The following is a 25,285-nucleotide window of genomic DNA, read 5'->3' as shown; positions in this document are numbered from 1 at the left end:
ACAGTTGGTCAATTTAAGGCAGTCGGTTTCTGCAAGTGAAATTAGTTAACTTGAGTTTTAGTGCATTTTTACAGAAACAAACTAGATTACAGTAAAGAACTGTACAATTAACAGTATTTTACTGGCAACAGTGTTGCCAGTATTTTACTGTAAAAAAACCCGGTAAGGTCTAACAGTGTAGGCAAAACCAAGTATATGCTTTTTTCAAATAAACAACAGAAAATAGGTAATGATTTATGTTTTTCCACATTGGATGGTGCCTCTATTGACCGTGTTTATGTTTATAAATATTTGGGGATTTGGATTGATGACAGGCTCTCCTTTAAAACGCATGTTTGGTAAAGAAACTAAGAGTTAGAGTGGGTTTCTTAGAAATAAATCTTGTTTGACTCTAAATAATAGAAAACAAATAGTTGAATCCACTTTTTTACCTATCATTGATTATGGAGACACAATCTATATGCATGCCTCTGCTTCTGTTCTAAAACCTCTCGATGCTGTATATCATAGTGCCATTCGTTTTATTACAGGGGACAGGTTTAGTACCCATCATTGCACACTTTATCAGAAAGTAAATTGGCTGCCCTTAAAATCTCATAGAGAAATGCATTTTGCACTTTTTGTGTACAAAGCTCTTTTGCACAAATTACCATCTTATATTAATTCACTTTTAGCTGTTAGAAGGTCTGGTTATCAGACCAGAGCTCAGGGATGGCTATTACTACAGATCCCAACCCACATAGCAACATTGTGTCGGCCCAGATCCGGCCCACATCTGGCACACGTGGAAAGATGATCTGGCCCACATGCAGCATGGATCTACGGCACTTGAGTGGCCCACTCCTGTTTGCCAGATCTGGGCCACAAGCAGGCCATAGCAATGCCACATGTCAGCCAAGAGCAAAGAAATAAACCAGAACTGGACCTTATCTGAGCCACAAAGTCTGTGTATATTAAATATGAAGTCATCTCAGCCTTAATAAGCCTGTTAACAAGCAGAATCACTGAAAGAAAGAAGAGAACAGAAAAAGAGACGAGCAGAAACACAAGATCTATAACTGACTTCAGACACAGCCTCAGATGAAATCAACTGAAGAGAAAAGAAGACATTAAATCTGTGAAGATCTCAGCAGAGGAGGATTAAACAACTCCACAAACAGCATTACCAGCTTCACTTATTACTAACCAGACTGACTTTATTTCTGTCAGACGTCTACAGAAGTTTTTATTGACAATTAACAGAGTTTAACTCTGTGTTTCATTTGAAGTCACCATAACAGTGATGAGTGCTTCCATTAGTTGGGCTCTTAACTCTTCTTATATCTTTTGTCTTCTTTGGCCACTGTGACAGTGTGTTTGTCAAACACATTTGCAGCAGCAAAGAAAGCTAAAGTGAAATGAGATCAGGTGATGATGGTTACCTGTTGATGGCTTTATAATCATCATGATATAACCTGTTTCACTGATGTGTTTGAAATCTAAAAATTATGTTGTTCAACTAATATATTCACATTACATACATCTGCATACATACGTAACATCTGCAGCGTGAGGTCCAGCAATATTATTACAATCAGGTAGCAGACTAACAAACATGAGCATGAAACATTACTGTTCGATGACAAACACAGACATCAATAATCAACGTATGAATCTCAACAATGGTGACAATCAAAAGTACCTTGCTGCAATGCATGCTGGGTACCATCATAGTACAAAACTCCCAGCATGCATTGCAACATGAATAAATTATGCAGCTGAATTGTCCTATAATTTTGTTTGATTCTAAATATTTGCTTTTATTTTGTTGCTGTTGTTTTTGTTGTGACATTTAGTAGCTTTTCAGTGATGTTCTGAATTATTCTGTTTATTTAAAAAAAAAATATTGTCACCATTGTTGAGATTCATGTGCTGATTTCTCATATCTCTGTGTGTCACCATTGCTTCATTTTTCGTGCTCATGTTTGTTAAAATCTTCTAACTGATTGTTATAATATTGCTGAATCTCACGCTGCAGTAACACAGGGTTTGTGATGAAATATATTAATGGAACAAAACAATTGTTAGATTCCAAAGACATCAGTGAAAAAGGTTACTTCATGATGATTATAAAACCATCAACAGGTAACCATCATCACCTGATCTCATTTCACTTTAGCTTTCTTTGCTGCTGCAAATGTGTTTGATAAACACACTGTCACAGCAGCCAAAGAAGACAGAAGATATAATAAGAGTTACGAGCCCAACTAATGGAAACACTATTCACTGTTATGGTGACTTCAAATGAAACACAGAGTTAAACCTCTGTTAATTCTCAATAAAAACTTTTGTAGACGTCTGACAGAAATAAAGTCAGTCTGGTTAGTAATAAGTGAAGCTGGTAATGCTGTTTGTGGAGTTGTTTAATCCTCCTCTGCTGAGATCTTCACAGATTTAATGTCTTCTTTTCTCTTCAGTTGATTTCATCTGAGGCTGTGTCTGAAGTCAGTTGTAGTTCTTGTGTTTCTGCTTGTCTCTTTTTTCTGTTCTCTTCTTTCTTTCAGTGATTCTTTTTGTTAACTTATTAAGGCTGAGATGACTTCATATTTAATATACACAGACTTTGTGGCTCAGATAAGGTCCAGTTCTGGTTTATTTCTTTTCTCTTGGCTGACATGTGGCATTGCTATGGCCTGCTTGTGGCCCAGATCTGGCAAACAGGAGTGGGCCACTCAAGTGCCGTAGATCCATGCTGCATGTGGGCCAAATCATCTTTCCACGTGTGCCAGATGTGGGCCGGATCTGGGCCGACACAATGTTGCTATGTGGGTACTGATAACCAAATTCATTTTTCTCACCTGAGATTTGAGTGTGTCGTTTCTCTTTTTCATCCACTTGCTTACCCTTGAAAACCAATTCATGTGATGTGATCAGATTTTTATTTGAAAACCTTTCAGTTTAGTTTGTCTAAGCTATGGGATAATATTTAGTGTACATTTTTAAAAATATATATGTTAGTACAAGTAACTGCAGTCAAATATTGCAAACATCTTACCCAATTAGCACCATCGTAATGATCACTGCAGCTCCACAAACCACTCCAATGGATATGTATAATATCACCAAACATCCTATAGCTGAGACAAAAAGTATAACATCCGAAAAGATTAATTTACTTCAATTTAGAATGAGTAATTTAAAGTGATAAATTCACACAAAATTCAAAAACAAAAAACAAAAAAAAACATTTGTCATCATTTACTCACCCTGAAGTTCCAAACCTGTATGAATGTCTTTGTTATGCTGAACACAGAAGAAGATAGAGTGAAGACGGTGGGTAACAACCAGACGACGGTAGCCACTGACTTCCATAGTATGTAAAAAAAGTAATGTTTGGTTACCCACCTTCTTCACTCTATCATCTTCTGTGTTCAGCATAACAAAGAAATTCATAGAGGTTTGATGTCACTGATAGGCGACGCACAGACACTGTCCTGGTTAAAACTGTTTATTTCTCTGGATTTAAACATTCTTAGAAACATTTGGGATAATTTAAGTACACAAATCAACAAAATATATAACACTGTTCAAGTGGTTTTTGGATATTTTAATCACAAATCTTACATATTGTGCCTTTACATTAAACAAGTCAGAATTAGACTGAGGATTTAGACTCCAACATCAGTCAGACGTTGGATTTTGGTTGAAAATTAAAGTCTGGTTGACGTCCAGTGTTGCCAGATGTACGATAATTATCGTATTTGTACGATAATTTTGACCTCTGTACGATCAATAATGGAAAAAATCCTATAATGTACGATAATTTCAGACCTGTGTGACACTTAAAATGATGGTCGTTGTAATCATAGGGTTTCTCATTGATCTAGCTGTGGATTCTACGTCTACCGGGGAAAGAACGTGTAGAGAGGGAGCGAGAGTACGATACTTGGACATTTCCAATCTGGCAACACTGTTGACGTCTAAACCCAACATTTGTTTGACGTCAAGCTCCAATGTCAGACAGACGTCGAATTTTGGTTGGAATAAACACACACAAAAAAAGAAAAAAGTGAAATGCATGGCAGTAGACTTATTACTAACCAGATTGATTTCATTTCTGTCATTCATCTACAGAAGTTCTTATTGAAAATGAACAGAGGTTTAGATGTAAGTTTTTGGTTGAAAATGCTTTTTTTTGACATACAAAATACAGTTACTGCAGTCCAAGAAAAATGTATGTTAAAAAGTCAACTAAAGCAAACACTAATCACCATAATGGTGATTTCAAACCAAACTATTATTTTCAATAAAAAATCAACAACAAAATCTCTATTAATTGTCAACAAGAACTTCTGTAGACGTCTGACAGAAATAAAGTCAGTCTGGTAGTAGACACTGAGACATTCCTGGGAGGGTCTAAACATTATTACCAAACTTATTGTGGCAAAGATCATGAACCATTTTTTGTGCTACTAATATTTACTGATATCATAATAGACATACTGGAATGTTCTAGAGCATCTTGTGTTTTATTTTAAACTTACACATGACGTTTAAAGTCACAGCATCAGAGTATTTCTCTCCATGTTCATTGATGGACTTGCACTTGTATTCTCCACTGTCACCAGAGCTGATCTTTGAGATGCTGTAGATTCTTCCAGATCCTACAATCGTTCCTCCTTTAATCCAGCTGATTTCTGCAGGAGGGTTTGAGTCACTGCTGCAACTCAGAGTCACTGAATCTCCCTCCACTATTACACCAGATGGACTCACTCCAACAAAAGTGTACTGTGGAGGATCTAGAAGAAAATGTGTTATTTTTAGTTGTTTTTTTGTTTTTTTGCCATTTAAAACAGTTTGTACTACAGTAGAGATTGTTTAAGGAACCATGTCATCACACTGTTTGAATTCTTAATGACATTTATTTGAAATAAATATAAATCTACACAGCAAAATCCCCAGTGTTAAATTAACGCTCCTCAGTGTACATATGTGTCCACACTACAGAGTTAAATTAACACTGAGGCAGTGTTGAAGTTAATGAGATAATTAAGTGATTAATTAAGTGATGATTGGCCATTAGTGGTGACATCTAATGTTAATAAGCAGAATCATTGAAGGAAGGAGAAACAAGAAGAACAGAAAAAAAAAAACACAAGAACAACTGACTTCCAGCCTTTACACATTATTGCACTTATTATTACCAGTTTGACTTTATTTCTGTCATACATCTACAAAAGTTCTTGAGATTCAACAGAAGTTTAGACGGTAATGTTGTATGAAATTTTTCGTGCCAAGTCACCATTATGGTGATCAGTGTTTGATTTAGTTGAGCTCTTGACCCTTTACATTTTGTAATACTAGTTTTTCTCTGACTGTTCCAACTTAGAGTTTATAAAGCACATGTGTTACTGCAAGCGTATACATGATCTGCTCACTGTATGTTGTGATGATGACATTGTCATCATGTTGTGACCTGATTCACTGATGTCATTCAGAGTCTAAAGCTTTGACTATATACTTGATGTCTCATTTTAGTATTTGTGATTTATAGTCCTGAGATTCTACAGTTTGAGATCCATGAACAATTTTGAAAATATGTTGTGCACAGAAACTATTGTGTTTAGACATACAGATAACAAGAATCAGCATATGAATCTCAACAATGGTGACAATAAACAAACTAGTGACAAACAGATCAACTCTGAACATCACAAAACTAAAGTCATAATAAAACAATAGCAAAATAAAAGCAAACAATTCAGCTGCATAATTTATTCATGCTGCAATGCATGATGTGAGCCATGGGTGCGTTTGATTGGTGGCTCCCATCATGCACTGCAACATGAAGCATTTGTGTGATTGTCACCATTGTTGAGTTTCATATGTAGATTATTGATGTCTCTGTGTGATTTTAAATCCTTTAAATTTTTACAGCACTGTTGTAATTAGTAACTATAATGAAAAACTAATAAAGCATATGTATAATCAATTTGTAATGCTTGATGGCAAGTGAATCAGGTCACTGCACAATTGTAAATTAGTCAACAAAACATAACCATCATGACCTGAATTGTGTTTTAGCTACTCGCATGTTAGACCTATTTTATATCTGACATTTTGTTTCTACTTTTATTTGTTTTAATTTAAAAAAAAAAAGCTTCTTTGAGCTTATTTGCAATGGGAATAAGGAGAGGAATGAAGACACTCAACATCTTTATTGATTAAAATATATTATATATAATTAAAATTTGACTGAATTCATACTCACACATGACATTGAGATAAACAGCAGGAGAGATGTGAGTGTGTCCGTCTACAGCACAGCTATATCTGCCTAAATCCTCTCTTCTGACTGGATTGAGGAAGAGTTTGTTACTGTATTTACTCTCATTTAATATCTTCTGTGAGTTTCTGTACCAGATGAATGTTGCCAAGGCCGCCTTAATGCACGGGCTTACCTGGGCTGAAGCCCAGGGGCCTCGCAAGTTTAGGGGCCTCCGATGGTCGGGTTTTTTTTTTTTTTTTTTTTTTTTTTTTTTTTTGTGTTCAAGGCTCTAAAGCTATTATCTGAATGTCTATATAGTTGCTTACAATGTTAGTCAGTCAGACTGACAGCTCCCCCGTGACAGGTGAAGTGACAGCCCACCACCAGGGGTGGTCTGGTCTCCCTTTCCTGCGCTACTGGGTGTGTCCGTGTCATTAATTTAGTTGGAAGTTTGAGAGCGGTGATCAGAAAAGAAAAAATGAGTCGGAAGTTTGAGAGCGGCGCCCAGAAAAGAAAAAAACTTATTAAGAAGGAGTTGCGCGAAAAATGTCTGCTAAAGAGCATCCCAAAGCTCACCGGATTTTTTAAACCAGCTTCTAGTGCTACTGAAGATGCATCCAGATCCAGCACTGGAGAAACATCGCTTCACACACCGGAGGGAGCGGAGGAGGTGCAGGCCGCGACCGCCGCGCAGGTGGACGAGGAACAGCAGGGGACTGCCAGCAGCATCAATAGAGGGGAGGAGGAGCGGGGTGCGGGTGAGTCTCAGAGAGAGGACCAGGCCGCAAACCAGTCAGATGATGACCCATATAACAGTGACCCGGGCCGCTGGGGAAATAATATTGACCCACAAGTGCGGGCTTATTGGGCGAAAATGGGACCGAAGGTCTGTCAAAATAAAAATGCGGACGTGTCAGCATCGGAACGCAAATATAAACAGCAGAGAAGATTTTTCTCAAAAATGCATTTCAAACGCAAACTCAGTAATGGAGAGTTTGTGCCCAGAGAATGGCTCTGTTATTCACCATCAGCAGGTAGTGTGTTTTGTTTTGCATGCAAACTATTTGGCCAGAACATGGAGAAATCAGCATTTGTGAGTGGGGGTTATTTTGACTGGAAACATGCAAATGATCGCATAGCAGAACATGAAAGCTGCGACATTCACAGAAAAGCCATGATCACTTACATCAGTCAAGCAGCTGACAGGGGAACAGTGGATTCAGAACTAAAAAAACAGTTCAATGAGGAGTGTGAGTACTGGACACAGGTTCTACAGAGAGTTGTTGCTGTTGTGAAGTTTTTGTCTGAACGGGGACTTGCTTTCAGGGGTGACAGCCACAGGTTTGGAGACTCAGATAACGGCAATTATTTGGGGTGCATGGAGCTGATTAGCCAGTTTGATCCTTTTTTAAAGGCTCATATTGAAAAATATGGAAACGCTGGCAGAGGAACCCCATCCTACCTCTCCCTGAATGTGTGTGAGGAATTCATACAGCTGATGGGACAGAAAGTGCTCGAGGAAGTAATTAGCAGAGTGAAGCTCGCAAAGTATTTTGCTATCAGTGTGGACTCCACGCCAGATATCACTCACATTGACCAGCTGACTTTCATCTTGCGTTACGTATCACCAGAGGGCTGTATAGAGGAGCGATTTGTAAAATTCCTCCCTATTGAAAACCACACCGGAGAAGCACTGTTCAACTCTGTTATTAGTGTTTTAGAGGAGATGGGCATTGACATTATTAACTGTAGAGGACAATGTTATGACAATGCTAATAATATGTCAGGAGCCTACAAAGGCGTGCAGGCCCGCATCAAGCAGATCAGCTCATTGGCACAGTGGGTACCCTGTGCAGCACATACCCTAAACCTGGTGGGGGTCAACAGTGTGAACTGCTGTGAGGAGACTGAACAGTTTTTCAGTTTTGTACAAACTTTGTTCAACTTTTCATCAAAGACCACTTCACGCTGGCAGATGATCAGGGCAGGGTTGCAGCCCAATGATAATAAAAGAATAGAGACTTTGAAATCGCTTTCTGACACAAGATGGTCAGCGCACGCTGTTGCAACCAAAGCCCTATGTCAGAACTACGCAGGGATCCAGCAGTCATTACTCAACATTGCTGATGATGATGAGCACCAGAATTTGAGCACAAGAGAAGAGGCTAGGGCACTGCACAAAAAGATGAACAAACTGGAAATTGCAATAATGTGCAACATGTGGAATGCAATTCTGCAACGTTTTCATGGTGTAAGTACTGCACTACAAGCAGTGGAATTGGATCTGTGCAATGCTGTGGATCTGGTTCGATCATTGCGTGAATATGTAGCAAGCCTCCGGGATCAGTTTGATAGCTTTGAGACAGCTGCACGGAACATGTCCCCCAATGTGTCTCATGAGTACAAAGCAGACACTCAGCGGAAAAAAAAAGAAAGAGACAGGCTGATGAGTCATCTGAGCCTGAGTGCGAGCTATCAGGCCGCAAACGCTTCTGTACATCTGTTTATATCTATATCATTGACCGTTTAGTATCAGAACTGGACAGAAGGTACCAGTCATACAAAGATGTGTGTGAAAACTTCGGGTTTTTAAATGGGTTGCACTTGATTTCCCCCCAAGACCTCCGCTCAGCAGCATTGAACCTGCAGAGGAAATACAACAGTGACTTAGAAGAGGACTTTGTGGAGGAGGTGGTACAGTTCAGAGACTTTGTACAGGATGAAAATGTGAGCAGCAGGTCTGCAGTGGAGTTACTGAAATGTTTAAGAAAAAGAAAACTCCATACAGTGTTTCCAAACACAGACATAGCTCTACGGCTATTCCTGACTATGCCAGTGACCAACGCGAGCGGAGAACGGTCCTTCTCCAAACTGGGCTTGGTGAAAAATAGACTGCGATCAAGCATGCAGCAAGACCGACTCAGTCATCTCACACTGATGTCTATTGAGCATGACATCCTTCGTGATTTGGATTTTAAGGACATAATTAGGGCCTTTTCTTCAAAGAAGACCAGACGAAAGCACTTCTAAAAAGGTAAGAAAGTACTGTATTTATAGCTTGTGCTGTTGTGCAGGTTTTAAATGGTTGTGGTTGTGCATTGTTTTAAGAGAAATTAACATTTATACTGCAAACCTTCTATAAATGTTGCTCAGTTTCATCTTTTTGGTACATGGCCAAAAGTGGTTTGGCCGTGTTGGTGTTGCTATCCATGGTGCTGAAATGAGTGTGTTTGTGTCTGTGCAGGTGCATGTCATGTGATTGGTTCAAAAGGCCCGCTGAGGTCAGAGAAGAGGCTCCTACATTTATCTGTTGCTGTTCTTGCTGTTATCAGTTATTAATGTTTGTGCAGACACTTCTAAAAGTACGAAAACACTTCTTTTAGAAGTACGAAAGCACTTCTAAAAAGGTAAGAAAGTACTGTATTTATAGCTTGTGCTGTTGTGCAGGTTTTAAATTGTTGTGGTTGTGCATTGTTTTAAGAGAAATTAACATTTATACTGCAAACCTTCTATAAATGTTGCTCAGTTTTTATCTTTTTGATACCTGGCCAAAAGTGGTTTGGCCGTGTTGATGTTGCTATCCACGGTGCTGAAATGAGTGTGTTTGTGTCTGTGCAGGTGCATGTCATGTGATTGGTTCAAAAGGCCCGCTGAGGTCAGAGAAGAGGCTCCTACATTTATCTGTTGCTGTTCTTGCTGTTATCAGTTATATCAGTTCAGACAGGTTGAGTATGTTTGTGCAGACAGGTGATGGTTGGTGATGATGTTTTTCATAATAGTGTTTAAAATCACACATTTTGGTTTTCGTCAACGTAAGTTGCTTTGTTGATAAATAAAGTGTCTTGTGTTTATGCTCAAGAGGGCTCAGTGATATTTTAATAACAATATTATGGTGTTTTCTGGCTCAAAGAAGGAAAACTCACTGTTGTTGCCAGGTCTTGAAAGAAACTAATGCATTTTATGATGTAGATTACACCATTTTAAAACGAGACTAAATTGAGTGGATGGCGGGGGGATTTGGGGGGCCTACAAAACCTCTCAGCCCCGGGGCCTCCCATTAGGTTAAGGCGGCTTTGAATGTTGCTCTGTCAGTCAGAGCGCAGCTGCTTTTACACGTCAGATTGACTGAATCTCCCTCTGTCACTCTCTCAGGAGACTCCACCTGAAGATCTGAACACAACACCAGAGGTGGAAAGTCAAGGACTCAGAAAGTAAAAGTCCTGCCATATGTTTATTCCACCCATGAACTCACACAGTAAAAACTCCAGTGTTAAATTAACTCTCCTGGGAGTTTATTTGGCTCCAGACTCAAGAGTGTTAAAGGTAATGAGATAATTTAGTGATTGATTGAGTGATGATTGAGCATTATTGAAGACACCTGATGTTAACAAGCAGAATCATCAAAGGAGAAAATCTCCTTTTTTTTAAGTTGCCATTATGGTGATTGGTGTTGGCTTTAGTTGGGCTCTTGACCCTTAAACTAATAACGTTAGAATTTATTTGGCTGTTGTATCTGAGTTATAACTGCCAGATGAACAACAAGAAAAGTTGATCAGGTGGTGTTGGTTATGTTTTACCTGAATCACAAAACTCATTTAGAGAGTTAGGTTTACCTTGTTGATTACAGCAGCCTGTGATTCTACAGTATACTATTTTCAGCATTTTCAATATAATCAAAAAGATTTCTTAAAAGTTGTTCTGATCAAAATACTTTAAAAAAAAGTATTTTATTTGGACACACAGACATCAATAATCAGCCTGTGATTCTCAACAATGGTGACAATAATAAAGCATGCTGCAGTGCATTCTGGGTGCCACCAATCAAAACTCATTCATGACTCCCATCATGCATTGCGGTATGAATAAATTAAGATCTGAATTGTCTTAGTAATTTCCTTTTCTTAACTGAATATTCGGTAACACTTTAGAATACTGTTCCTTCATTAATGAATAACTACACAGGAACAAATGAGTAATGCATTAGTAACACTCTAGTAACTACTATTAACTAACAAGAAACTCTGATTAACGAATTAGTAAGTAATAGTGCACAGTCGGATGTGGTAGTTCACTATTAGCTAATCAATAACTACTATTTTTCATACCTCACTGGAGACTATAAGAACTACTATATAGGCTACAGGTTAATAATTAATATTTATAATGCACAATATTTAATATAAGGTAATGGTAGCCCATTAGTAATGAATCAAGTGTTACTACATCCTTCTAAAGGAACTACTAATAATTTGGATAAATATTCTAAAGTGAAGATCATGGGAACACACTAGTAATGACTAAAGTGTTACCAAATCCATTGGAAGGAATTACTATTCAAAATCTTACAAAAATCTCAAAAGCTTACAATGACTTCAGTCAATATTAGATATTTATCATGTTGTTCACTTTAGAATACTGATCCAAATAATTAGTAGTTCCTTTAGAATGATGTAGTAATACTTGAGTCATTACTAGTGGGTTACCATTACCTTTTATTATAAATTATGCATTATTCATGTTAATTATGAACCTGTAGATAGTAGTTATCTGGGAGGTATCTCTGGCTGTTATACATTTAAAGGTCAAGAGCCCAACTAAATAAAACACTGATCTCAATAATGGTAACTAAAATGGTGATTTTTCTCCTTCAGTGATTCTGCTTGTTAACATCAGGTGTCTTCAATAATGCTCAATCATCACTCAATCAATCACTTAATTAGCTCATTAACTTTAACACTCTTGAGTCTGGAGCCAAATAAACTCCCAGGAGAGTTCATTTAACACTGGAGTTTTTGCTGTGTGAGTTCATGGGTGGAATAAATATATGGCAGGACTCTTACTTTCTGACCCCTGGACTTTCCACCTCTGTATCTAGTGCAATACACTGATTATTATTCAACATAATGCACAGAAGAAGAGATAAACCTCATCAAAGTCACCTGTGACAGTAAGAGTCACTCCAGGTTTACCAATCCATTTTCCTTCTGTTATATTAGTGATGAATCTGAAATAGTACTCGTCTTTATCCTTCAGTGTCACATGACTCAGTCTGACAGTGCAGTTCTGCTGTTTATCTCCCAGATACTGAAGCCTCTGACTGTATTCAGTGTCATTAGACAGATCTGGAGGCTCGACACCTGCTACAAAGTGTTTGAACCAGAACACTTTCATGACCTGATGTCCAGTAGGGTATGTATAATTGCAGCTCATTATCACTGTTGAGTCATTTAGTGCACAGATGCGTGAAGGACTGTAACTCACACCCCAATCACCACTAGAAACCCCTGAAACGTAGAATTCAGACTGAACGAATTAGCTTTAGCTTGTGCATCAAAGATACTGGAAAAACATCTGTACGCAAATTGCAAAATCCTTTGAGAGTTTCTGAAGTGTTCAAGCCACTCACCGTGAATCATGAGCAGAAAGATCATAGAAAGAGGAGCCATTCTTCTGACTGACATCAGCAAAGCAACACCTACACTGTAAAAAAGAATACATTGATTTTATTAGTATCTAATTAATAAAAATGAGGCAACAGATTACAAGCAATATTATTAATTAAATTTAACAAATTAGAATTGAGTAATAATTAATCAAATGAATTCCTTAAAAGTTAACCATTTAAAATGAGTAAAATTTACAAAATATCTTTTATTGCCAACATTGAAGACACCTGGTGTTAACAAGCAGAATCACTGAAGGAGAAAACCATAATTAAAGTCACCATTGTGGAGATCAGTGTGTGTTTTACTTGGGCTCTTGACCTTAAATTATTAACTTTAAGTTTAATTTGGCTGCTGTACATGAGTTATAACAGCCAGATGAACAAATAGAAAAGGTGATCTGATGGTGTTGGTTGTGTTTTAACATAATCATTAATTCACAATCATTTGACCTGAATCACTGAACTCATATAGAGTCCAATTTATGAGTTAGGTTTACTTTATTAATTATAGCAGCACTGGCTTTGTACGGCATAATATTTTTTTAACTTTTACAATGTAAGGCAAATAATTTCTAAAAAGTTTCTCTTACATAAAAAGGAGACACACAGACATCAATAATCAGCCTGTGAATCTCAACAATGGTGACATTTATAAAGCATGTTGCAGTGCATTCTGGGTTCCACCAATCAAAACTCATTCATGGCTCCCATCATGCATTGCTGCATGAATAAATAATGAGCTTATGTTCAGAGGTGATCTGTTCGTCACCATTGCTGAGATTCATACGCAAAATCTTGATGTGTGTTTGTGCCTAAAAAAAAACAAAAAAAAAACAACATATATATTTATTTATTTTTTATTATTGATTTGATCATTTGGATTTCATTGAAAAGGCTAAAAATATTATACTGCTGTAATTAATAAAGTTAACTTAACTCATAATATGAGGTTCAGTGATTCAGGTCTAATGATTGTGAAATAATGATTATGTTAAAACATAACCAACACCATCAGATCACCTTTTCTATTTGTTCATCTGGCTGTTATAACTCATGTACAGCAGCCAAACGAAACTTAAAGTTAATAATTTAAGGGTCAAGAGCCCAACTAAAACACACACTGATCTCCACAATGGTGACTTTAATTATGGTTTTCTCCTTCAGTGATTCTGCTTGTTAACACCAGGTGTCTTCAATGTTGGCAATAAAATATATTTTGTAAATTTTACTCATTTTAAATGGTTAACTTTTAAGGAATTCATTTGATTAATTATTACTCAATTCTAATTTGTTAAATTTAATTAATAATATTGCTTGTAATCTGTTGCCTCATTTTTATTAATTAGATATCAATAAAATCAATGTATTCTTTTTTACAGTGTACAACAAAAGCACAGTGGCTCATCTTTATTGTACTGAAGTTGTATTAATCTCTCATTGTATTCATAAATAAAAATGAGACACACCCCTACACACATAGCAACATAGTTACGGCCCACATCTGGCACTTGTGGAAAGATGATCTGGTCCACATGCAGCGTGGAATGACGGCACTTGACTGGACCGCTCCTGTTTGCCAGATCTGGGCCACAAGCAGGCCATAGCAATGCCACATGTCAGCCAAGAGCAAAGAAATAAACCAGAACTGGACCTTATCTGAGCCACAAAAGCTGTGTATATTAAATATGGAGTCATCTCAGCCTTAATAAGCCTGTTAACAAGCAGAATCACTGAAGGAAAGAAGAGAACAGAAAAAGAGACGAGCAGAAACACAAGAACTACAACTGACTTCAGACACAGCCTCAGATGAAATCAACTGAAGAGAAAAGAAGACACTAAATCTGTGAAGATCTCAGCAGAGGAGGATTAAACAACTCCACAAACAGCATTACCAGCTTCACTTATTACTAACCAGACTGACTTTATTTCTGGCAGACGTCTACAGAAGCTCTTATTGAGAATTAACAGAGGTTTAACTCTAATGTGTTTCCATTAGTTGGGCTCTTAACTCTGATTATATATTTTGTATTTTTTGGCTGCTGTGACAGTGTGGTTGTCAAACACATTTTCAGCAGTAAAGCTAAAGCTAAAGTTAAAGTTAAAGTTAAAACGAAAGCGAAAGTGAAAGGACATCAGGCAATGGTGGTTAACTCCTGATGGGTTTACAATCGACAAACTGAATTGTATAGCCGAGTCTGATGGTACAGAGGAGCCAGCTGGGCAGGTTGGGAAGCGTTAACCAGGCTCCCAGAAACCAAGCCAGGCGAACCACAGACGTACCTGCGGTGGGGCCGGGAGATGGAAGACAGGGACCCGACTCGGAAAGTATAGCAGCCTGAAGTGGGGTCTGAGTGTGCGGTGCAACACTTCCCTGTCTCCACAGGTTGGCTAATCTATTAACATCAAATAATCCCTTTTATTCAGTGATGAGGTTGGTTTAATAATCTACTTTATGTTGTTAAAAAAATAGTTGGTAAAAACTGATATAAAAACCACAAACTCACAAAAAAAGCCAAGAGTCAAACTAACCAACTAAGGAAACACTGATTAGTGATGGCAGTCTGACACTGAAGCTTTGATACGTGCTTCAAACCATTAACTACAATTCCATTTGAACCACTGCTCCGAAGGCTGCTTTGGTACAGAAAAGTAAGGAGTTAGGTGCGTGCACTAGATTTATTTCACTGGTCTTAAATCCTCCTGTCCAATTTAGATGCAGCCCTGGCACTTCACCAGGCGAGGTCGCTGTTACTGAAGCTTCGAGTAATGAACCCATTTTCAAAACAATTCTTCTGAGCAGTTCAATGCTTCACCAAAGCTTCATTTGCCCATCACTAACACTGTTTTCAATAAAACATCACATCTAAACCTCTGTTAATTCTCAATAAGAGCTTCTGTAGACGTCTGACAGAAATAAAGTCAGTCTGGTTAGTAATAAGTGAAGCTGGTAATGCTGTTTGTGGAGTTGTTTAATCCTCTTAATCTTGAGAGATTTAATGTCGCCTATATCACGTTTCAAACTCAAGGCCCGTGGCCCAAGGCCACTATATTACATATATACTATATTTCATATTGCCCGTGAGCGCATACGATTGTCTTAAAATTAGGGATGCACCGAAATTTAGGCTGCCGAAGATAGCATTTTTGGTTTTTGGCCGAAAGAGGAAAAAAGGTCGTCCTGCCACTCCGTGTTCGGCGATCTGGTTTCACTCTGGATCTTTGTGACTTTGCGAGCGGTCACAAGATACACAACTTTGAAGCGTGTTCCTCTGTGTGTGTGTGTGTGTGTGTGTGTTCACAGCGCGTTCAGCTCAATGTCCTGCTGCAACCTCTGTGTGTGTGTGTGTGTGTGTGTGTGTGTGTGTTTGTGTTGCACGCTCTGCCCCTCAGCCCCAGATGTTTTTAAAACCTAGAAACGCCCCTGCAAATGCATACACTCTAAAAAAGGGATGTGTTAAAAATGACACTTGTTGTATCAGTTTTAACACATGTACACTGTAAAACCTAACAGTAATATTAACTAAATACAATTGAGTTCACAACACTCAAATATTACCGAAACTTGAATGACTGAAACAGAACTCAAACTGAATGAGTTATAGAACATTTCTAGATCCCAGAATGATAATTGTATAATTCAGTGATTAATTAAGTGATGATTGAGCATTAGTGATGAGCACCTGCTGTTAACAAGCAGAATCACTGAAGGAAAGAGAAACACAAGAACTACAACTGACTTCCAACCACAGCAAAATCAACTGGAGATAAAAGAAGACATTAAATATCTCAAGATCTCAGCAGAGGAGGATTAAACAACTCCACAAACAACATTACAAGCTTCACTTATTACTAAACAGTTTGACTTTATTACTGCCATTCGTCTACAGAAGTTCTTATTAGAATTAACAAAGGTTTAGAAGTTGATGATTTCAGTTTCATTTAAGGTCACCATGATGGAGATCAGCGCTTACTTTAGTTGAGCTCTTGACCCTTGACTTTTGCACTTAAGATTTTCTTTGACTGCTATAATTGAGTGTTTATAAAACATATTTATTATGGCACAAAAGCCAAGGAAAAGTCTGATCTGGTGTTGATGGTGCAGGATTGTTGATGACAATCATAATTTCGTGACTTGATTCACTGATTTCATTCAGAGTCTGATCTCTGATTAAAAGAGCAACATATTAATTTCACTCAAAACTGTGATTCTACAGCATAAGAGCTAGCCATGTTGAGACATCAGATAATATGAAGGATATTAAAAAATAGTTGTGCACAAAAAGTTTCACAGAAAAGGTCTTGCATTATTAAGACTCACACAGACATCAAGAATCAGCATATGAATCTCAACAATGGTGACCATTAAAAAATGATGCATGCTGGGTACTAGCATAATACAAAACTTATCCATGGCTCCCAGCATGCATTGCGGCATAAATCATTTTTTAATGGTCACCATTGTTGAGATTCATATGCTGATTCTTGATGTCTGTGTAAGTCAGCATAATACCATGGAGGTTTTTTTCTGTTAATCACAACAATGGGCCTTACAGCAGAATCAGTTATACTATAATGAATAATACAAGTAATACATCACCTGTCTAATCAGAGATTAGGCTCTGGAAATGATCAGAGAATCAAGTCACTAAATGATGATTTTTATCATCTTAACACAACCACATGCTCATATTTTCTTTTGGTGTATGTGCCATAACAAATGTGTTTTATAAACACTCAGTTACAGCAGCCAGAGGGAAAACTGGTGTTATAAAGTCAAGGGTCAAGAGCCCAACTAAAGCAAACACGGATCACTATCATGGTGTCTTTAAATGAAACTCAATAAATCATTATCATCTAACCCTCTGTTCATTCTCAGTAACAACTTCTGTAGACGCATGACAAAAGTCAAACTGTTTAGCAATAAGTGAAGCTGGTAATGCTGTTTGTGTAGTGGTTTAATCCTCCTCTGCTGAGATCTTTAGAGATTTAAACGTCTTTTATCTTGAGTTGATTTCATCTAAGGCTGTGGTTGGAAGTCCGTTGTAGTTCTTGTGTTTCTCTTTCCTTCATTGATTCTGCTCGTTAACAGCAGGTGTTAATCACTAATGCTCAATAATCACTTAATTAATCACTTAATTTATTGACTGCAATGTATATCTACTTTTAGTAAACTCAACTGAAATAAGCTCAGAGTACTCATAACTATTGTTTTTATAAACTTAATTGAATTGAGGCAATCGGTTTCTGTTTTTTTAACTTGTTGGGTTTTACAGTGTAGTGAGTGTGCTCAGGGACAACACATGTTGTGTCAAATTTAACACAATAAATGTGTAAGTCATTTTAACACACAAATTGTGTCATTTTAAAAAATAAAGCGAAAGGGCCAGATGCTAAAATATTAACCGTTTAATCAATAGTCGAGTACAGAATGCATGCGCACACAAAGTACAAGACAATGTTTCAAGCTCAATGACTGGACAGACTCACTGTACTGGACATTATTCAGTTATTCACGCTTCAACCCCTAATTGATAATGCTGCTTTTGACAAAAGTTCATGAAGAGATAACAGTTCACAGAGTTTGCACTTTGCACTCTAACTGACAAAATATTGTATATAAATAACTTGTATTTACACTGGCCTGTTTGTTTGAGAACACAGCAAACACTGCATACCATTTACAGTGATGGTGAGTGTCGGCTCGCTCTTATAAAATGATGAGTTGAAAACAACACAACCTGTAAAAAGAGATGTTAAAAATGACATGTTGTGTACATGATTTTAACACATGTAGTGTGTGTGCTCAGGAACAACACATGTTGTGTAGATTTTAACACATGTAGTGTGTGTGCTCAGGAACAACACGTGTTGTGTAGATTTTAACACATGTAGTGTGTGTGCTCAGGGACAACACATGTTGTGTCAAATTTAATACACAACCTGTGTCGATTCTTAACACATCTCTGTGTTTATAAGGACTACACATTTTGTATTACCTTTAACACAACTAATGTGTTATTCCTCTTACACAGAAGTGTGTTGAAACCTTTTACACACTAATGTGTTATAGTTACACAACTTGTGTCAGATATGTGTCACATGTGACTGTAGTCGGTGTGTATTTGCCAGAGTTACTTCCTGTGTTTTTACAACTGAGTGTTTGGATGAACACTGAAACGTTTTGTTAACTTGTGTTAATGGAGTCCAGTGACATTTAATAAAGAGTTTGTTTGAACATTTGGATGGTTTAGACATCATGAATCTACATAGACAAGCTCTTATCGAGAATTAACAGAGGTTTAGATGTTGATGTTTCATTGAATGTTTTATCTGAAGTCACCAGAATCATGATTAATGGCTCCTTTATTTGAGCTCTTGACCCTTTACTCTTCTTTTAGTTTTTCTCTTGCTGCTTTAACTGTATTTTAATAAAATACATTTGTTATGGCGAGAGAAAATATGATCAGATATTTCTTGATGATGTTGTAATCAGCAAGTGCTGATCTGATCAAGTTTATGAGTATATGGATGGTGCGCATTTAATTTACTTATGTGCTGTTAGTTATAACAAACTTGTGACACTACATCATGCTATCCATCATAATAAAAAATATTTTCTAAATTTTTTAATCCACAACAGAAACTAGACAAATACAGACCTCAAGATTCAGCGTATGAATCTCAGCAATGGTGACAAACGAAAAGCTTCATGCCGCAATGCATGCTGGGATTCATGGATGAGATTTGTACTATGGTGGCACCCAGCATGCATAGCGGCATGAAGCTTTTTGTTTGTCACCATTGTTGAGATTCATACGCTGATTCTTGATGTGTGTTTGATACCTTAGACTCTAAAGTCCTGTACGAACTGTATTTAAAAAATAATTTGAAGCTAATTGTAATATGCTAATCCTTTTAAAAGTCATCTTTTAAAATTACATTAATCTTTCAAATATTTAACTCTTGCTATGCTTAACAATTTTACATGTTCATGGTGATAACATTATCATCTGAACATGTTTTTCTCATGATTATTTCTGCTGTTTCAAATGTGTTATAATAAACACACATTTACAGCAATCAGAGAAAACTAATGTTAAAGAGTCAAGGGTCAAGAGCTCAAATAAAGCTGACACTAATCACGATTCTGGTGACTTTAAATGAAACCTTCAATGAATCGTCAACACCAAAACCTGTTAATTCTCAATAAGAGCTTCTGTAGAGTCTGACAGAAATAAAGTTAATCTGGTTATTAATAACAAGTGAAAGCAGCTTTTGAAAAAGACATTGAAAAAGAGGCATGATGTGATTGGCTGCAAAAAAACACCCGTTAATCTTTGTTTTCATGAATTAAGATTTAATTTATTCATTTGAATGTATTGCTTTATTTATTTTAGAGCATTTTATGGGATACCATATAAAATATACCTATAATTTTTTTAATAAACACAAACTGCCCTCCACCCAGTGCTATTCTATCCAGAGTTACATTTTAACACACATTGTGTGTTAAAAATATACACAACATGTGTCAAAATGCTATCTACACAGTCACATGTTGTTTTTTGACACATCTCTTTTTGCAGTGTATACAGTATTTGTAACTTAAATAAGTAATAATAAAATAAATATTTTTACAGTTATTTAACAATATGTTAAGAGTCTTACAGTTACAACCGGCCCATTGAGGGCAGCCATAACGCTGAAGTGGCCCTCATGAGTTTGACACCCCTGTCCTTTATCTTCAGTTGATTTCATCTAAGGCTGTGGCTGGAAGTCAGTTGTAGTTCTTGTGTTTCTCTTTACTTCAGTGATTATGCTTGTTGACAGCAGGTGTTCATCACTAATGCTCAATTATCACTTAATTAATCACTTAAAGGGATACTTCAGGATTTAGCATTAAGCTTTGTATTAGTAGCAAACCTGTAGTATTTTCGAATTACCGTGCTTCTCTCCCTCATTTCCCCAAGAGGAGAGATTTATGTATTTTTTGTCTGGAAAAAATCCTCAGATGACGCAAAAATCGTCATTTTGCGTCATCTGAGTATTTTTTGGCCAAGAGGCGAGAGACTACAGCCAGTAGGAGGAGCTGTCCCGCATGTTTTCAACCCGCCCATAGAGGGTGGGATCTCACTCACAGAATGTACACAGTGTACGCCGTCTTTCTTTGGAAGCTAAGCTAGCAGGCTCTTGTTCTGTGGAGAAAGATGAGTAGTAGGGGTTACCATCCTCTTTTTCCCGGACATGTCCGGCCGTCGAGATCATCCACAATGTCCGGGATTCGGCTTTTGCTTTCTGCGGTCGCCATTCATTGTTTACATGCACACCTTTTGTTTCAATCTAACTGAATTCATTCCGATTGTTGAATCTGAATGTAGTGTTTACATGAACCCTAAACAAGTGATCGGTTGATGTGCTTTTAAACATTGCTAAGAAAATTCCTGCTCCTCCGTGAGAGATATGAGACCGGTGCGTCTCACAGGTGTCGCTCATCAGTAATCACACCACCGGCCTCGCGCCGTTCTCCTGCGGCCCTCAGCCTCGTCCTGCTCGCCACAGTAAACATGATGAATGGCAACTGTAGAACGCAAAAGCCGAATCTCGGACATTTTGGGCGATCTCGAAATCCCAGGCAGACTCGTCTCGGAGACTCACTAGTAGCCTAGTCTTGTTGTTTTCAACTGTGCTCTCTTACCGGTAGGCGTGGCTTGGGAGTGGCCTCCTAGGGCAGCGAAGCAAGTGCATTCTGGGAATTGTTGTCTTTCATCCACATGAGCCAAAAATACATTTTCTGGCTTTTCTCAGTCTAGAAAGCTCCAAATTCAAAAATAATTTCACATTTCTTCTACATAAATGACCCATTTTAAATACACATTCATCTTTCCAGAGGTGAAGTATCCCTTTAAGTATCTCATTACCTTTAACACTGCTTTAGAGTTATTTTAACTCTCTGTAGTTTGGGACCAAATGTACTCTGAGTTCATTTAACTGGGGATTTTGCTGTATGGAGGCAGGCCCGGTTCTATGGAGGTTCTAGAGGGTGTTAAGCACCCTCCATTGAAAGCAAGAGCACCCTGAGTTGATACTGTAATATTATTATACTAGCTAAACCCTCCCCTCGGACAGCACGCCAAATACGCATATACTTTACTCTATCTAATTATAAGTAAGTGTGAATTTTTATTTAAAGGACGCATTAATATGCGCCTAGGCGGGTCCACAACACGTGTACTCTGCTTATTACACACACACTCTGCTTATTACACACACAGGGACACACAGCAGCACACAAACGTGCCAAATATTACAAATAAAAGCATTACAATGTAAACGATTAATATTGTGTACATAAAGATTTGGGGCCCTATTTTATCTTTTGACTTTGTAATGTAATGGTCAGTTTACTGAAATGAAGCCGCTTCAATGACGTGACAAATGAAAGGAGGACTCAGCCTTCGAAATGAGACACAGATAAAGTCTGAAGTGAGCTTATACATTTACATGTGTGCCGTTTAAGCCCATCTGTGTTATCAATAAGACTACGGGCACTATTTTAACGATCTGAAACGCAAGTATCAAGCGCGAAACGCAAGTAACTTTGTGGGCGGGTCTTGGGCGCTGTTGCTATTATACCGGCGGGATAAATGACTCTTGACTCTCCGACGCAAATCTAAAATGGGTTGGTCTGAAATAGCTTCATTATTCATAGGTGTGGTTTGGGCGTAACGTGAAAAACCAATCAGAGCGACATCTCACATTCCCTTTACGAGCAGACGCGCTTGTTCCATGGCGGATTGCTATTATAATGGCGGATTTGCCAGACGCACGCCAGGAGCGGTTCACAGCCGAGGAGACCGACGTTCTTGTCAGGGCCGTAAAACACAGAGAAGTGACATTGGGGATGGAGAAACACACCCAGATTAACTTCGGATAAACAGGCGTATGATAATTTGGGTAAATGTGTAAGCTAGATTTATGCTTTTATAATAAACTGTCTATCTATTTATCTATTGTAATAATGTATGATTTGCAAAAATGGAAACTGCTGCTTCTGTGTAGATGAGAGAATCAAAGTGTATGTGCGTTGTGCACACGCTACATTGATTATGGCCAAGCATGCACCCTTAAAATAGCATATGAATAACATGTGCAACGCGCCACTGAATTTAAACTAGTTTTTTTCGGGGTTTTTTTGGTCAGTGGCGGAATTGTTTTCTAAACCTGCAAAATAGCACCAGGGAACATTTGCGCCAGAAGATGCCTCCTCTTTGCGCTGAACCGCCCCCGGGAGCGCAAATGTATTTCCGCTGTGCGCGGGTGCAAAATAGGAATGATACATACGTCGGTGTACAAAGTCAATTGCGCTGGGTGCAAGATAGGGCCCATGGTGAATCCGGCTTGTCCGTAGATGGTCAGAGCTTTAACCAAGCGCACAAGCAGATCCGTTTGCTTTCTGGAGAAGCGGTTAGTCTTTCCGCTTGCAAATTCCGTCATGTAAATAGCGAATCCACCATGGCGTGAGCGCAACTGGCTTTTAAAGGGAATGGGAGACGAGACTCTGGTTGGTTTATTTCACATACGCACAACACACACCCATTGCTCATTATGAGAATAGAGACAAAACACACCCATTGCTCATTAAGAGAATAGAGACAACCCTATTAGACCCTGTGCCGGGAGCGCCGACCATTTTTCCCATCGTTAAACTAGCAAAAGTGGATTCAAACACGCCAGAAGTGCAATTGTGCCCTGAGCTTTAGACCATGTGCTTAGATCGTTACAATAGAGCCCTACCACTGTGGGCCGTATTTCCTTGCTTTAAACTGCAATTATAGTTGGCTTGTGGGTGTCACTATTTACTAATTCCACTTAGGCCAATCTTCTGCTTTTGCTTGTTTGCTAATCCAGCTTTATAATAAACATGGCAATTTACACAATGAAATTGTTGGCTATGTGATGAATTGCTTTTGTTGCTCTATTGTAGTTCATTTAGGATAAAAGCATCTGCTAAATGCATAAATGTCCATTTAAATGTAAATATTATAGTTAGTACAGTTAGTTTGTCTGTTTAGATACTAGTGTTTATTGCGGTTTAGTCCGACTCATTAAACTAGTTTATAGCACACATGCTGTTAACTTCCTCTTTGGCCAGTGGAAATCAAGCACCATCTACAACACTGAGACTGTGTGGAGAATAACCTACTCCAAAAACAACCAAAAAGAAAAGAATTAAGAAACATTAAATTAATTTTAGCAGTCCTGGCTTTCCTAAATACCACATTTAATTTTAAATGATGGTTTATGCTATCCAGGGGTTTAAAACTACCAGCGTAGTCTTTCTGGTGAAACCAAGATCGTGTTTCTGGTTAAGCAAAAGTAAAAGCCTGGTAGTGACACCAACATCTAAAATACAACATATCCTGGTCTTTGCAGCAGGTTCTTATCCATTACAAAATCATGTTAAATATAAATCGACAACATTTATCTTAAAAATCAGACCAAATGGTAAATATATAGCTCCTGTCTTCATACACACACACCAGGACTAGTCATGCTTTAAGTTCTGTAAACATTTCTCGAGTCTTGGGTATAAAAGTCATTGAACATTATCGCTGTTATTGCTGATTTGAACAGATGTTACAAGACATAACAATGCTGGAATTTTAACTTGGAAGGCAGAATTTTTTTTATTGAATACAAAACCATCTTGATATTTGACTTTAAACCTTATAGTTACTGAGATACAGCCATGTGTCCACTTGCTGAAAACTAGCCCCAATATCCCCTACACACACACAACATATCTAAGAATAATTTAGAATGATTGGTAAACCATGCTCTTACCCGTTTCACCAACAATCATGATCAGTTAACAAACTAAAAATGAGCAGGGTGTGACAGCTATTGGGGTTTTCACACTATGAATGACATGTGATTAACACATTTAAAAGAAAAGACATGACCCACAGCATTTAGCAGAAGAGTTCAAACAAGGCAAAAGGTCATCACAGATGCAACGTTAGACTAAAAATGTAGAAGTTCAACTGAGAGAAACTTTACATCAGTACGCAGAAATTCTCATTATGTTTTCAAACTTGATGCAGATTTAATCGGTTTCTGAGGAACCAAGTAAATTATTGATTATGCATTTCATACACTTTGACTAATTAAAAAGAACATGAACTATAATAACATCAGAAGTAATAAAATGAACAATAATAACATCAGAAATTAACAGAGTAATAGAACAGAAGTTGTTTCCTCGTGTCTAACATTTTTATCATATGAGAACTACTCTACAGTAGTTAAAAAAAACTACTTTTTACTCTGACAGCAGAAGAGGTGTGAAAACCAAATGTGTTCAGAGCAGATCTCTCAGATTAGCATATCAAGTGCTAACTGATCTGATCATCTTGCTAAAAACATTGCATAAAATAACATATTTACACATTTTCAACATTTACTCTCACAAATCAGCGAAGTGAAAGTCCTGTTAAATTGTTACTTGATTAAAACATGATATTTCAAAATGAAAACATCAAGTGAAGTCAAAGAGTAACCGTTTCAAGTCCATTTAACATTAAGTAATCACA

At 37.7% G+C, this 25,285-nt stretch overlaps 1 protein-coding gene and 1 long non-coding RNA gene across 2 annotated transcripts; both read right to left on the bottom strand.

Moving 5' to 3' along the window:
* Positions 1 to 2,874: 2,874 nt before the first annotated feature.
* On the bottom strand, positions 2,875 to 6,407 carry LOC311077559. Its single transcript, XR_014604929.1, has 3 exons — positions 6,251 to 6,407; positions 4,524 to 4,778; positions 2,875 to 3,116 (listed from the first exon to the last, which is right to left on the bottom strand). It is a non-coding gene; the product is annotated as an uncharacterized lncRNA (long non-coding RNA).
* A 3,897-nt stretch (positions 6,408 to 10,304) lies between these two features.
* Positions 10,305 to 24,601, bottom strand: LOC311069799 (uncharacterized protein; the record flags this gene model as incomplete). The annotated part of the gene is made up of 4 exons (XM_084093265.1): positions 24,537 to 24,601; positions 12,654 to 12,722; positions 12,187 to 12,531; positions 10,305 to 10,417 (listed from the first exon to the last, which is right to left on the bottom strand). The coding sequence occupies exons 1-4, from the start codon at positions 24,553 to 24,555 to the stop codon at positions 10,305 to 10,307; spliced, it is 546 nt and encodes a 181-aa protein (XP_083949391.1). The 5' UTR covers positions 24,556 to 24,601.
* Positions 24,602 to 25,285: the final 684 nt, after the last annotated feature.

Source organism: Abramis brama (assembly GCF_963993115.1).
Source record: "Abramis brama genome assembly, chromosome: 2".
Classification (NCBI taxonomy): domain Eukaryota; kingdom Metazoa; phylum Chordata; class Actinopteri; order Cypriniformes; family Leuciscidae; genus Abramis; species Abramis brama.
This window is presented reverse-complemented; position numbering and strand designations above follow the sequence as displayed.